This window comes from Ostrinia furnacalis, unplaced genomic scaffold (genome assembly GCF_004193835.3).
Source record: "Ostrinia furnacalis isolate ACB-3 unplaced genomic scaffold, ASM419383v2 OfSCF3220, whole genome shotgun sequence".
Classification (NCBI taxonomy): Eukaryota; Metazoa; Arthropoda; class Insecta; order Lepidoptera; family Crambidae; genus Ostrinia; species Ostrinia furnacalis.
The window spans coordinates 248,720-262,287 of record NW_021133459.1 but is presented as its reverse complement, the minus strand read 5'-3'; the positions used below and the strand labels follow the sequence as shown (position 1 = coordinate 262,287).

General features: G+C 36.9%; 1 protein-coding gene across 2 annotated transcripts in view; it reads left to right on the top strand.

Moving 5' to 3' along the window:
• The window catches only part of LOC114357541 (solute carrier family 16 member hermes), a 55,501-nt gene that overhangs the window by 39,167 nt on the left and 2,766 nt on the right, over nucleotides 1-13,568 (top strand). The window contains exons 7-8 of one of the 2 annotated variants that reach the window (XM_028311223.1): nucleotides 2,389-2,515; nucleotides 7,754-8,940. In XM_028311223.1, the coding sequence (XP_028167024.1) occupies nucleotides 2,389-2,515; nucleotides 7,754-8,887 (1,261 nt within the window). In that variant the 3' untranslated portion in view covers nucleotides 8,888-8,940. Of the gene's footprint in view, nucleotides 1-2,388; nucleotides 2,516-7,753; nucleotides 8,941-13,568 lie in introns of those variants that run through there. The other variant, XM_028311222.1, reaches the window with a different exon arrangement.

The following is a 13,568-nucleotide window of genomic DNA, read 5'->3' as shown; positions in this document are numbered from 1 at the left end:
GATTACGCCTTCGCCACAAAACTCAAACCAGTCTAAACTGCTGCCGCTAAGTATCTAAACCAGTCTAAACCACTGCCGCGAAGTTTCTAAACCAATCTAAACCAGTGAGAGCGCGAATGCCGCTCGCTCGAGACGCGTCTGTGTGCATCTAAACCACTACGGCGAATCAGGTCCAATTTTCTACTCGACGCTCCACTAAAGCCTGGTCCGTGAGCACGTAGAATTTTGTCCAATGACCCCAAGCTACCCATCCTTATCGCTCGCGCGTAATTATGTTGCTTACGTGCTCACGGACCGGGCTTTAGATACTAGTGAGTGCTTATTGCAACTGCATAAGGTTGAATTCAGCGTGTACATGTGACGTCATACTTCGTCCGTCTCCGCGGGCTCGCCAACGGCATCTGTATGTCGGGCTCCGCCTTCGGGAGCATCATACTGCCGCCGGTGCTGAGGTACCTGCTGGAGACCTACGGATACAAGTGAGTTCTATTACTAGTGCAATAGGGTACAATGTTGCGCGCACAATAATCGCAAACCAGTCTAAACCACTGCCGCGAAGTGTCAAACCACTCCAAACCACTATAGTGGCGTCTAAAGTTCTTAACCACTGCTGTGAAGTGTCAAACCACTCTAAACCAGTGCGCTCACGGACACGATATCGCCAGGAAGCGCAAACCAGTCTAAACCATTGCCGCGAAGTGTCAAACCACTAAACCAGTAAGTTCACGGACACGATATTGCCAATAATCGCAAACCAGTCTAAACCACTGCCGCGAAATGTGAAACCACTCGAAACCATTACGCTCACGGACATTATATCGCCAGTAATCTCAAGCCACTCTAAACCAATGTCGAGAAGTGTAAACCAGTCTAAACCACTATCGTGAAATGTCTAAAAGAGTAAACCACTGTCGCGAAGTGTCCAAACCAGTCTAAACTACTGCCGCGAAGTTTCTAAACCAATCTATACCAGTGAGAGCGCGAATGCCGCTCGCTCGAGACGCGTCTGTGTGCATCTAAACCACTACGGCGAATCAGGTCCGATTTTCTACTCGACGCTCCACTAAAGCCTGGTCCGTGAGCACGTAGAATTTTGTCCAATGACCCCAAGCTACCCATCCTTATCGCTCGCGCGTAATTATGTTGCTTACGTGCTCACGGACCGGGCTTTAGATACTAGTGAGTGCTTATTGCAACTACATAAGGTTGAATACAGCGTGTACATGTGACGTCACTCGTCCGTCTCCGCGGGCTCGCCAACGGCATCTGTATGTCGGGCTCCGCCTTCGGGAGCATCATACTGCCGCCGGTGCTGAGGTACCTGCTGGAGACCTACGGGTACAAGTGAGTGCTGATCGCAAACCAGTCTAAACCACTGCCGTGTAGTGTCAAACCACTCTAAACCAGTATGTTCACGGACATAATATCGCTTCGCCAATGATCTCAAACCAGTCTAAACCACTGTCGCGAAGTATCTAAAATAGTTAACCATTGCCGCTAAGCGTCTAAACCAGTCTAAACCACTGCCGTGAAGTGTCAAACCACTCTAAACCACTACAGTGAAGTGTCTAAAAGAGTAAACCACTGGCCAAGTGGCTAAACCAATCTAAATCACTACGACGAAGAAGTGCGCTCACGGACACGATATTGCCATTAGTCGCAAACCAGTCTAAACCACTGTCTCGAAGTGCTCTGCCTTCGGGAGTATTATACTGCCGCCGGTGCTGAGATACTTGCTGGAGACCTACGGATACAAGTGAGCGTGCTTATTTATTTATCTTTAAGCGGCAAAATGCTCACCTTGTCATTTGTCCACAAAGGAGCGGTTCTCCTGCTGGGCGGCACTATGCTCAACACAATTATCTGTCTACAAAGTAATATGTGACTAGCGGCAAAATGCTCACTCTAGCTTTGTCCGCAGAGCAGCGGTTCTCATTCTGGATGGCATTATGCTCAACATTAAGACAACACTTAGTTCTAAGCACTTTTAGTTATAGTAATTCCATGTATGCGTGTTTGTCTTGTTGGTTGTCCTAATAAATAAAATAAATCTGTAAGCGGCAAAATGCTCAACTTCATCTTTTTGGTCGGAGACGGGCATACGAATAGCGGCAAAATGCTCACTCTATCCTTTGTCCGCAGAGGAGCGGTTCTCATTCTGGGTGGCATTATGCTCAACGTGTGTGCTACTATTTATTTATCTATCTTTAAGTGGCAAAATGCTCAATTCCATCTTTTTGTCCGGAGACGGAAATACAAATAGCGGCAAAATGCTCATTGTACTTTTGTCTGTAGATGCGCGGTTCTCGTACTGGGCGGCATTATGATCAGCGTCATTTATCTTTAAAGATCCATGCGGCAAAATGCTCACTCTACCTTTGTTCACAGAGGAGCGGTTCTCGTGCTAGGCGGCATAATGCTCAACGTATGGGCGGCGGCGCTCCTCTTCCAGCCTGTTGAGGAACACATGGTGCGGAAGTACAAAGATCCTGAGGAAGACGAGGAGGGTCCTCAGGTGAGTGAGAGAGAGAGAGAAAGGATTTTGAATCTTAAGACTAAACGCACACCGTTGATTTTTAGTTGGCCGATAGTTGTGCCCGATTTTAAATTGTATGAAGAATCGGCCAAATCGAATCGGCGTAGTGTGCGCACTCCCAATAGGTACATGCCCATACTGATCAACTGCCCGACTAAACTGTCGGCCGACGAAAAATCAACGGTGTGCGCCTACTCTAAGTCGAGGGGATAGGGTACAAAACACTATGCCAATATACACAAGGCTTAAGTCATGAATAAAGACCTAAACAGTTTCACAGGAACTTACGTTCGTATATCTTAGTTTAATTGAAACACATCTATACAGTGTGTCCGGGCTTGTAGTGATCAAACTTTAAGGGCGTAATCTATGGACAATTTTATCGAAGAAAATACTTCAAATTTGGGGCTTGACCCATTTCTCGCAAAATTACGAGGATTTAAGTTTTTAATTTTTAGTTTTCACCTCTTCCTTCAAAAACAAGTGAAAGCGTGGGTAGCTTAACACTAATAAGCAAAAATTTTATATCATGCGATAGCCAATAAAATTATCTATTAGCAGAAGTAGAAAACAGATACAAGTTTCATACATTTTAAGGGAGTAAGAATGGATTTAATTAGAAAAAAACATGACTTTTTTCACTTCTTTTTCAGTTATTTTCCAACACAAGAAAAACCAGGTCGTTAAGGTATGTTTTATTTGCATTGTATTATTAGTATTTGAGCTATTCTACAAAACGAATGTAAATTTATTAGTCTACGTCTATTAAAAAAGCATCACTTTTTATTATTTGTTGGCATTTTTTGTGTATTTTATGTATTTTTTTAGTATTGCCTGTTATTTAGCATTATTACTGTTTTTATTTTATCAGGATATTTCGCTTAGTTTAAAAGTTATTACGTTTTCTTTACAATAAGTAATTGGAAGAAAAAAAATTCTATAAAAAATTAAAAAAAAATCTCAAAAAATTTTTGACCTCTTTTTTGTCGATAAAAATAGGTCTAGTTTCAACTATTTTCATATGTACACTTTAACGTGACTCACACTGTATAAAAGAAAGTCGTGTTAGTTACTTCGCTTATAACTCAAGAACGGCTGAACCGATTTAGCTGAAAATTGTCAGGGAGGTAGTTTAGAGCCAGGAGAAGGACATAGGATACTTTTTATCCCGTTCGAAATTAAAAAAAAAGTCTGCTTATTTATTGCCATTAAGGCGGAACAAAGTTCGCCGGGTCAACTAGTTAAAGATAAATACAACTTACGCAGTTGCAATAGATTTTATTTTACAAAAATAATTATACAGGTTGTTGATTTCAATCCTTGCCATTTTTATTTAGGTGATCTATTAACTCATATAAACGCATTACCAAAAAAATATTACAAACGAAAGTGGAATTTTTAGCGAATATTTGAGCGATTTTGAGCCGTATTAATTACTATGTGTGTATATTTTTTACGAACATAAATTCAGAGTAACTGTTTTCAAATAACTAAAACTATTTATGTGGGGCCTTGTTTTGTTGCTATATTATGTGCTTAATTTAAGCAACACATTTTTATAGAATGTTTCTTATTAACTTAGGTCTTAGAGTGTTCAACTCAGAGCCGTAAAACATGATATTGAAAAAACAAACTTAGTGCCGTAAAATAACATAATCTTATGTCTGCTAAAAAAACACAAAATAATCTGCAAGAAAAAATTATTTTTTAAATTTTTATTTCACTTTTAATAATTTACAAGGGTTTCTTTACACGCATGGTGGCAGTTTGTGTGAACATAATTTATTTTTACATAATTATTGAATAACACACACCGCACTTATTTCACAAACCGTTTGAGGACTCGTTATTTTGAATAACGTTATAACGCGTAACGTGAATTATTTCATAAACCGTTTAAGGACTCGTTATTTTGAAAAACGCGTAACGTTATTAATAACGGTATTTTATTGAGTGTTTTTGAAAATGAAACGACACCATTGCGCATTGGGATATGACAACATAGCATAAAGTAAGCGAAATCATTTTTTTATGTGTATATCTATTTGTTTGTATGTTTGGTCCATGTCATGCCTGTATCATACTGCATATACTAATTTTTCCAGTTATAGATGTGACACTTGTAAAAAATAGTACATTTATTTACTAGCCCAGTTTCACCCATTACTGATAATGTTTTGATAAGTTATTTGACATTATAAATAACGCTGTCAGTCAGATAAATACGTACCTGCCTAGCTCGCACATATTACATATCTTGTAAATGATATTTTCAATAATAAATAAGATGCTGTCAAAGGTGACTGAGTTTCTTCGGCCACTTCTCAGCTCCAGCCCATATGTTGCCCCGAAGTGGTGGTAGGGCAAGCTATATTTGGGACGTGTATATTCTGAAAAGGGCCTACATACTAACAAAGATTTTGAATTTGATTATTTACATCTGACTTTTTTTATACTTATAGTGTCACATCTATTACAACTTGTTATGCGATGTCTTCTTTTTCTATCTTGTGTATGTTGTTTGTATGTTAGTTAGAGTAACATTTTCATTAGATTTATTTACGTAAAAAAATTAACGAATATTTTAAAGCCCCCTGTCGACGAGGGAAAATATACCATAATGCTTTATTCATTGTAAACGAAGCAAAATTGCTTGCTATCATCAATTCAATAGCTTTTTTTGACTTTAATGTATTTTTAACTCTTGGCCTGTATCTCACTTGATGGGAAGTGATGATCAGGCCGATGGTGGAAACTATCTTCACCCGGAATCCTCGACCACAGAGGAAAAATTATTTTGTAAATGTGTACTGACATAAAATTTATGACATAATATTTAATATGACAGATGAGTTGACATTTACCTGTTATTTGGTAGGATATGGTGCTAGTGAATTACTAAGTTAACCACTCCATTCAATCATTCATTCGATTTTGAGGCTGTCAAAATGGCATATGAAAATGTCACCGCTTGAAAACGCTTTGGGATGCTTAATAAAATATCTATAACGAAAACAAACAATATGAGGTCAGTAAAACAAATTAATAACAGTGAATAAAACGAAAAATTATATTCCATTCAGTTACATAATATTTGTAGTACGTAAAAATACAGATTCGTTATCTAGCCGGTGGATATGTTACGGTTAATGTGATAAATTGAAAATTATTGATAATAACCGGTTACATATGAATAATTACCGACAGTCGCGGTAAAAGTGATAAATTAATCACATTTAACAGTGATTATTTAATAATTCAACCTTAGTACTAACAAATTTCATAAAAGAGAACAACATCTTGTGTACGTGCTCGTGTACAGCCAAACTTTTGAACGATTTGATGTCATATATTAATATAATTTGGCATAATGAGTTTTTAATGTTTCTTGCATAATATTACTTTTCCATGATGCCTATAACATAATGTTTTGATTTAAAGTGAAAAATAGGTTAAGGTGCGGCGGGGGTGGCCCTTGAGCCACCCCTAAGCCGCCTGTTTAGTTTTATACACACATAAATGACCTCATTTTAATCACGTTTACCAAATCATGCGGTGATTATTCATAATAACTGGCGATTATTCATAATTTTCCTAAGCCGTGTGGTGACGGCAGAGTAGAATACATTTGTCACCAACCCCTACTCTTCCCGCGGGTGTCGTAAGAGGCGACTTAGGGACTACACAACAAACAGAGAATGGGCAGCAGCGCTCTCTGAAAAACATCAATCTTTTAAACTGCGATCTCCAACCCGCCTGCCAAGCGTGGAGATTATGGCAAATCCCTCCACCATAGTGGAGGAGGCTCATAGTCCAGCAGTGGACTGTTAAAGGGCTGTTGATGATGATGATTCATAATTTTCACATTTATCACTTTGACCGTAACAGATACATATTTCTAAAAAGTAGATTATGCTGTTTTTTTTTTACCAAAACGCGAAGTTAACGCGTTGATTCTGCCAATGTTGAAATAATGTAGAGTTTACGGCACTGTACATTATTTGACGTCAAATATCCCCCTACCCTCAAGCATGATTTAAGCACGTATTTCATTCACAATCATTGATACTAACAACTGACAAACACACCACTGTAATCACTTTCCTTACTTGCAGCGCCACCTAGCGGGTGTATAGTTTCATTTTCAAAACGCACTGTAAAATAACGGTATTTGTAACGGTATTTTTGTTGTTGTATTAAAAACGAAAGTGGTTATAATGTTATCTGTAGTTTTATTTTAATCTGTCTTTTATTTTTATTCTGTATTGTTATTAAAAAATTCTTTTAAACTTTTTTTGCTAGAGACAGATTGGAATAATATTTTATTATTTGTTTTCTTTTGCTTTATGTAACTTTTTTTGTATTTTAGAATAAAAAAAGTAGTATTTAACTTTGCTAGATTAAATTCTTATTTAGGGTCTCTTTCTGTTACAGTGTGTTTTATTACATCGTTACAATCGTTTCGCTATGTTTCTAAGTGTAAAAACGGTAACAGTACGGTGTAATCGAATCGAAATCTATAACGAATGTCATATTGTCTGGCACTGTCGTGTCTTTTCTTTTTATATCAAATTATAGAACGAAACAGACCCTAAATTTAAGGAATAGCGCAAACTCTCTCTGTATTTAGGTAATAGAGTGATGTTTGGAACGAATGCTTTAGATATATTTCTATGCTCGCTAGTTTTTATTTGAAATATGTTTTTAGGGAGAACTTTTTTTATTCAATGATGATTTGAAATCTTATTTTTATCGGTATCTCCGAAAGGTTAAATGCCTTTCAGTTATTTTTCTTATTATATTATGGTGGTGGGTTATAATTTTGAATATACAGAATGAGTTTTAAGGAATAGCGAGCTCATTGTAGTGTCTGGGCCAACTTTTATAACTAACTAAATGATTTATGCCCGTTTTCACCATCAATCCCTATTTTTTAAGTGACCCCTTTGAAAACTAAATTACTGTTAGGTGTTACTTAATAGGGGTCACTTAAAAATCAGGGATTGATGGTGAAAACGGGCATTATAGTATCGGATTGGGCTTTCTACACTTGACACATTCACCTTGCCTATTTTAACTGAGTGAACTATTACAATGACTTCTGTATAGTATTATGCCTTTTTGTCCTATAGATATAATATCTGTAGTCTGTAATAACTGCGTCCCTCTTTCCCCAAAAATACTCATAAAAATGTTGACAAAGTATATTTCTTTCAGGACGACATACTCTTCGAAGAGGAAGAACCTGTAGAGACCTACAACATGACCTCCCAACTGCCAAGGAACCCTACAGCGGAAAAAATCAACGGACACTCTGACATACAGAAAAACCTCTCCCAAACCCACATGCATAACAGTCAGCACTGCATGCCGTCTCTCTCTTCCCAAAGCCAGCTGAAACACAACCTGTCAAAGCGGAAGCTGTCAAACGCGAGACAAATGTCAAAAGCGGGACTCAGCTCTGCGTCTATTGGGCTAGATATAAAAAAACTGGGATCCCAAGAAACTTTCGGGAGGAGACTCAGTACGGCCGGACCGAAACGAACCTTGTCTACTTCCAGTTTCGCTTACGTTTCGACTCCGTTTCACGGTTCTACGTTATCTGCCTTTGAACAGCCGAACGAATTTGCGTCCCAATTCTCTTTGAAATCTATAACTGAAAGCGTTACTGATGCAGCTTACTGCTGCTTCTGCTGCAAGAAAAAAAAGAAGAAGGAACCTAATAAATTCTTTGATTTGAGTCTTCTGACTGATCCGACGTATTTGGTCATATTGATATCGTCAAGTACAGTGGCAATTTCGTGTACGAATTTCATAATTTTGTTACCATCTCACGCGCAGAATATTGGCTTTGATAAATCAGAAGGTGCTTTACTTCTTAGTACAGTATCAGCGCTTGACTTAGTCGGACGTATAGGAGGGTCTGCTCTGTCAGATTTGAATTTAATACCTAAAACTTTTTACTTCGTAGGGGGCTTATTATTTTCTGGTATTACGTTAGTGATAATGCCCTTTATGATTTCGTATATAGGGCTGAGCGTTTGCTGTGCGTTCTTCGGATTGGCGTCGGGTATCAACAACGGTGTTACCACTTTGGTCATGGCGGAAATTCTAGGCGTAGAACGACTTATGTCGACTTATGGAATAAGTCTTTTCGTCAACGGACTTTTACAGTTGATAGGTCCGCCAATTTGTGGTCTGTGGTTCGAGCGAGACAAAAATTTCACGAACATGTTCATAACTTTTGGTTTCATTTTCATCGCTGGCGCATCTCTATGGCTGTTTATGCCGATAATAAACAAAAGGAAGAGAGACAACGCGAAGAGAGAGGCTGGCAACCAAAAAGCGTAGGTATTACTAGATTAAGCGACCGGTCGCCACAGAGTTGCGACTTGCAACTAAAATTTAACTTAAGATTAAATAAAAAACTGTTATTCCGGGCAATACTTTTACGATTGTCCCAAAATCGATTTGTTGAACTCGTACTGCTTTTTATTTAGATGACTGCGGTAGCTGTAAATGCATTGTGATTTGATTCTAGATACGTCCGTCGCCACAGAGTTGCGTTCTGCGATCGTATCGACTGCCAAAGTTAGGCCAAAATATGAATTTTATAGTGAACTACGTGCTTTCTTACAGAGAATACTAAATATATTAAGTATATAGATTTATATACGCTAGCGTTAAGCACAAAATGTTTCTATGTAGGATATTTTTCTTGTATTATTATAGTTAATACTATTTTTTACTATTATGCTATTTTTAATGTTATTGTTGTAATTTTCATGTTTTTTTGACATCTGTATTATGAAACGAAGGAGAATACTAAATTCAAAGTAGCTCAGTGGTTCGGTAGCTCAGTGATTTGGTACCCCACGCCCCTATTCACAAACGATGCTTGCTTAAGTGAAGCAGCAAATCGAACGCACAGCGTTGAATAAAGTCTCAACGTTGAATAGAGCTGAGTCTGTCTCTGACTCTCTGCTCTCTCTCATTGGTTCGTGTGTCACCCTGTGCGTCCACAGAGACCTCATAGTAATGTTTATGAATACTGGTGTCAGTGTTTACAGCTGTCTGGAAAATTACTGGTCATGTTACTATCCCAACTAATATTATAAATGCGAAAGTAACTCTGTCTGTCTGTCTGTCTGTCTGTCTGTCTGTCTGTCTGTTACGCTTTCCCGCTTAAACCTCGCAACCGATTTTGATGAAATTTGGCATGGAGATAGTTTGAGTCCCGGGAAAGAACATAGGATAGTTTTTATCCCGGTTTTTGAAACAGGGACGCGCGCGATAAAGTTTTTCTGTGACAGACAAAATTCCACGCGGGCGAAGCCGCGGGCGGAAAGCTAGTTTGAAATATTTTTTTTAGTGATCTAAACATGAAAATTCAACCAATCGCAGATTTTGAATTGTGTTTGTGCTTCGTTTCATCTTACAGTGTGCTTAGTGCGAGTTTGCATTGAACTTTTGCTAGCGAGTGCGTCAAAAATCTATGAAGGCTTTAGTTTTTGAAAGTATCCGCTAGGGACGCTGTACAATCTGTCTTACGTTTAATATTTTTTTTTTACGCAGTCGCTAGCGATGACGTTTGATGTAAACTCACACTAATGCCCGTTGTCACCATCAATCCCTAATTTTTAAGTGACTCCTATGAAAACTAAATTCCTGTTAGTGTTACCATAGGGGTCACTTAAAAATTAGGGATTAATGGTGAAAACGGGCATAAGCCCCTGATGTAAGTTTAGACTGTTGAACTTTGTCGTTTCCGAATTAATTATTAGTAGATCAAAATCACATACAATTTGATGTATGACCATTTTTATGAGGCACTGTTGCGTGTAGAATGCGTTGATTTGTATGAACTTCGTTTCGTGAAAGTAATGAGGTAGGTACTTAAAACTTGATTGATTGATGATTCCTTGGCAAAAAATAAAATAACAGTTATAGCCCATAACTGAGTCAGTGCCTGAGGTATGAAAGGGGCACGGGAGGGGTGACACATGACGTGACAGAACATACAAGCAGAGTAAATACAAATGAGTAGGTCATCTTCATAAACTCAACATCAAATAAATCGCACCTCCCGCAACAAGCACTTTCAAACGCATACATCCCCACTCCCCACCAATATTGGCACCATTTAAAAGCCTAGTTCTAAGCTTCATTTTATTAAAGGAAAGGTTTTTACCCCAAAAATGTGTCTTTAGAAGGATCCAGAGTCACTTCTTCAAAAAATAGGCTATTACGCTTGAGCCAACTTTTATGGCTATAAAACTGTTAAGTTGGGATTAATCGGTATCCATCTGTTAAAGAGGACACGTGTGATCGTTATTTGGTTTTATAACCATAAAATTTGGTCTAATTGATCCCACAGGTGAGCCCAAAGTGAGGTCTCTTTTCAAGTCACATTTATGGTATATGATAATCATTTATTGAGAAATTAAATGTGTTTTTCTTTAAGGATATTTATTGGGCTTTCAAATAACACCAATATTGTTGGGGCACCATGATTGTGTCAGAAGAAAATCTTTAAAGTTCGCGTCGCGGAAGGTGCGGTTTATTTGATGTTGAGTGTAGAAACGCATCTAACCTAACCTAATCACCGAGCGCGGTTTGTAAGTGAGCGCGCCAATACGTATGCGGCGCGCTCACATACAAACCGCGCTCGGTGCGTTTCTATGAAGATGACCTACTCATTTGTATTTACTCTAATACAAGTCTGAAGCACATCTGAAGTCTTGCTGACGTTTTGATCTCACAAAAACCCTCTCGTGCCTCTCTCATTACCTCAACCCCCTTTAGACAAAACGCACTTTTTGATCGAATCGAAAATCGAATCCGTCAAATCTCCATACAAAAAAGGGGCTTTTCGACCACTTTTCGACTGGTTTGCGATTATAATTTGCACTTTATCTACACCCACAGGTATTGACTCATTTATGCGCTAGACTGTAGTCTGTTATCTTTTTTTGATATTGTAACTGGCATTTGTGATTTAGCATTTTAGTCCATTCATTTAAAAACTTACTTTTGTGATCCATCCAATATGAAATTAATAATAGTGATACTAAATTTTGAAAGACTTAATTTGCAGTCGATTAGGGGCTGATTTTTCAATCGTCAGATATCTTTTAACTGAAGAATAACATTGTCATTTTGACATATTTCCCATACTAAAACTGTCAATGTGCAAAACTTATTCTTCAGTTAAAAGTTATCCGAAGATTGAAAAATCAACCCTAAGTGGTATTTTTTACCATTCTCCAGCCCTTTAGGTAGAAAGAAAAAAACATTTTCTTCTTAAAGCAATAAGGATAAATACACTGGCAACTATATTTGCCATTGTCATGCACAAAATTGTTGTTGTTAAATTTTGTGTTTTATAATCAAACATGATTCAATTTTTATCTATATTTATCATGATTTCAGTGTCATAGCGTAAAGTTGTACAGCATACGAAAAGTCTTTTTAAAACTTTATTCTAAAGACGTACAGTTCAAATTTCATTATGCGGATTTGTCAGTTTGTGTGAGGTTGCTTGCGACACGTTTTAGGATATTTTATATTAATTTCAAATGAATTTATAGTACATTAATGAATTTATTCTGACGGTAAGATATACTACATTTATTCATATTATTTTTATAGTTAGGTAATTTTAATCTGTGTACTAATAACGATAACGTTATTTTATGGTACCGATAACGTTATTTTTTGGTACGAGTAATTTTATATTCCTTTTATATTTAGTTCTAGGTACTTTTTGTATCTGTATATTTTTTATTTTTAAATAAATATAAAAATGTATATTTTAGGTACGTTTTCTAATATTTATAAATTGTGGTTACCCCTGAGGCTCTCAACTGTTATTTTATATAACTAATACAAATATAAACTAATATAAATCTTATAAAAGGCACCGACAGTATAAACGAATGTGACGATCGATTTTATTCTAATTCTTGCCAAATGTATTTATTAATAAACTGCAAGATTCTTTTGGTAGAAAAGTAATGTGAAAAAATATGATTTTTTACTAAATGCAGGAAATCATTGGGGGAGGCCTATGTTCAATAGTGGACGTCCTGTGACTGAAATGATGATGATATAAAAATCCTGTTGTTATAATTCAAAATAAGACAAAGCTCCCCAAATAATAGGCTAGATGACAAAATTTCAATTATTTGTCCGTCAGACAGATAATTAGAAAATATTACACTCGTATTTTTATTTTCTTTCATAATTAAATAATAACAGTGCTACATCGAGTTGAAGTGGCGAGTTACGTCACGCGTAGATTTTTTACTCAAAAGTGACGTCACGCGACATTTCAACTCAATATAATTGTAATTATTCGATTATGAAAAATATTAAAAAATGCGTGTCCAATATTTTCTTCATCATCATCCCAATTCGACATTATTTTTCTACTAACAGAAAACTGGAATTTGTTTGTAAATATTTATGTATTTTATACAAATCAATTTTGTGATATTTATACATTTATGTATGCATTTTAAGAGGCCATTCCATTGTCATTCCTCGATTCCCAAATTGAATGTGTACTCTGTAAGACATTTTTAAATAAATATTTTCTATTATATTCATTGTTTTATTGTATTTCATTATTATGGTCAACCCGGAAAGGGATCAGTACCGTATGCGCCTTTCGTCGCGCTGTTAATCGCTAGGCGAAGTGTTTAGCTAGGATAAGTGTACAGTATGGAGTTACATACAAAGAATACTGACCTCCTCGAGTTGATAGGGTTACGATCCGTTTCCGAGTTAATAAGTGTGTTTCGTCCTTTATAGATTGAATAACAGTAGGCCTATTTTTTTTTGTAAAAATACAAATCTCTGTTGATTAAAATTATAATAAATAAGTAGAAAAACCGATTTTCTGATGTATAAATTAGAATTTTGATAGAACATAATATTTTATGGGTATTAGAAAACTTGCCTTTCCGACTGAAAACATTGGCACAATACTTACCTAATATTGAGACTCCATCAGAACCTGCAGTTTTAT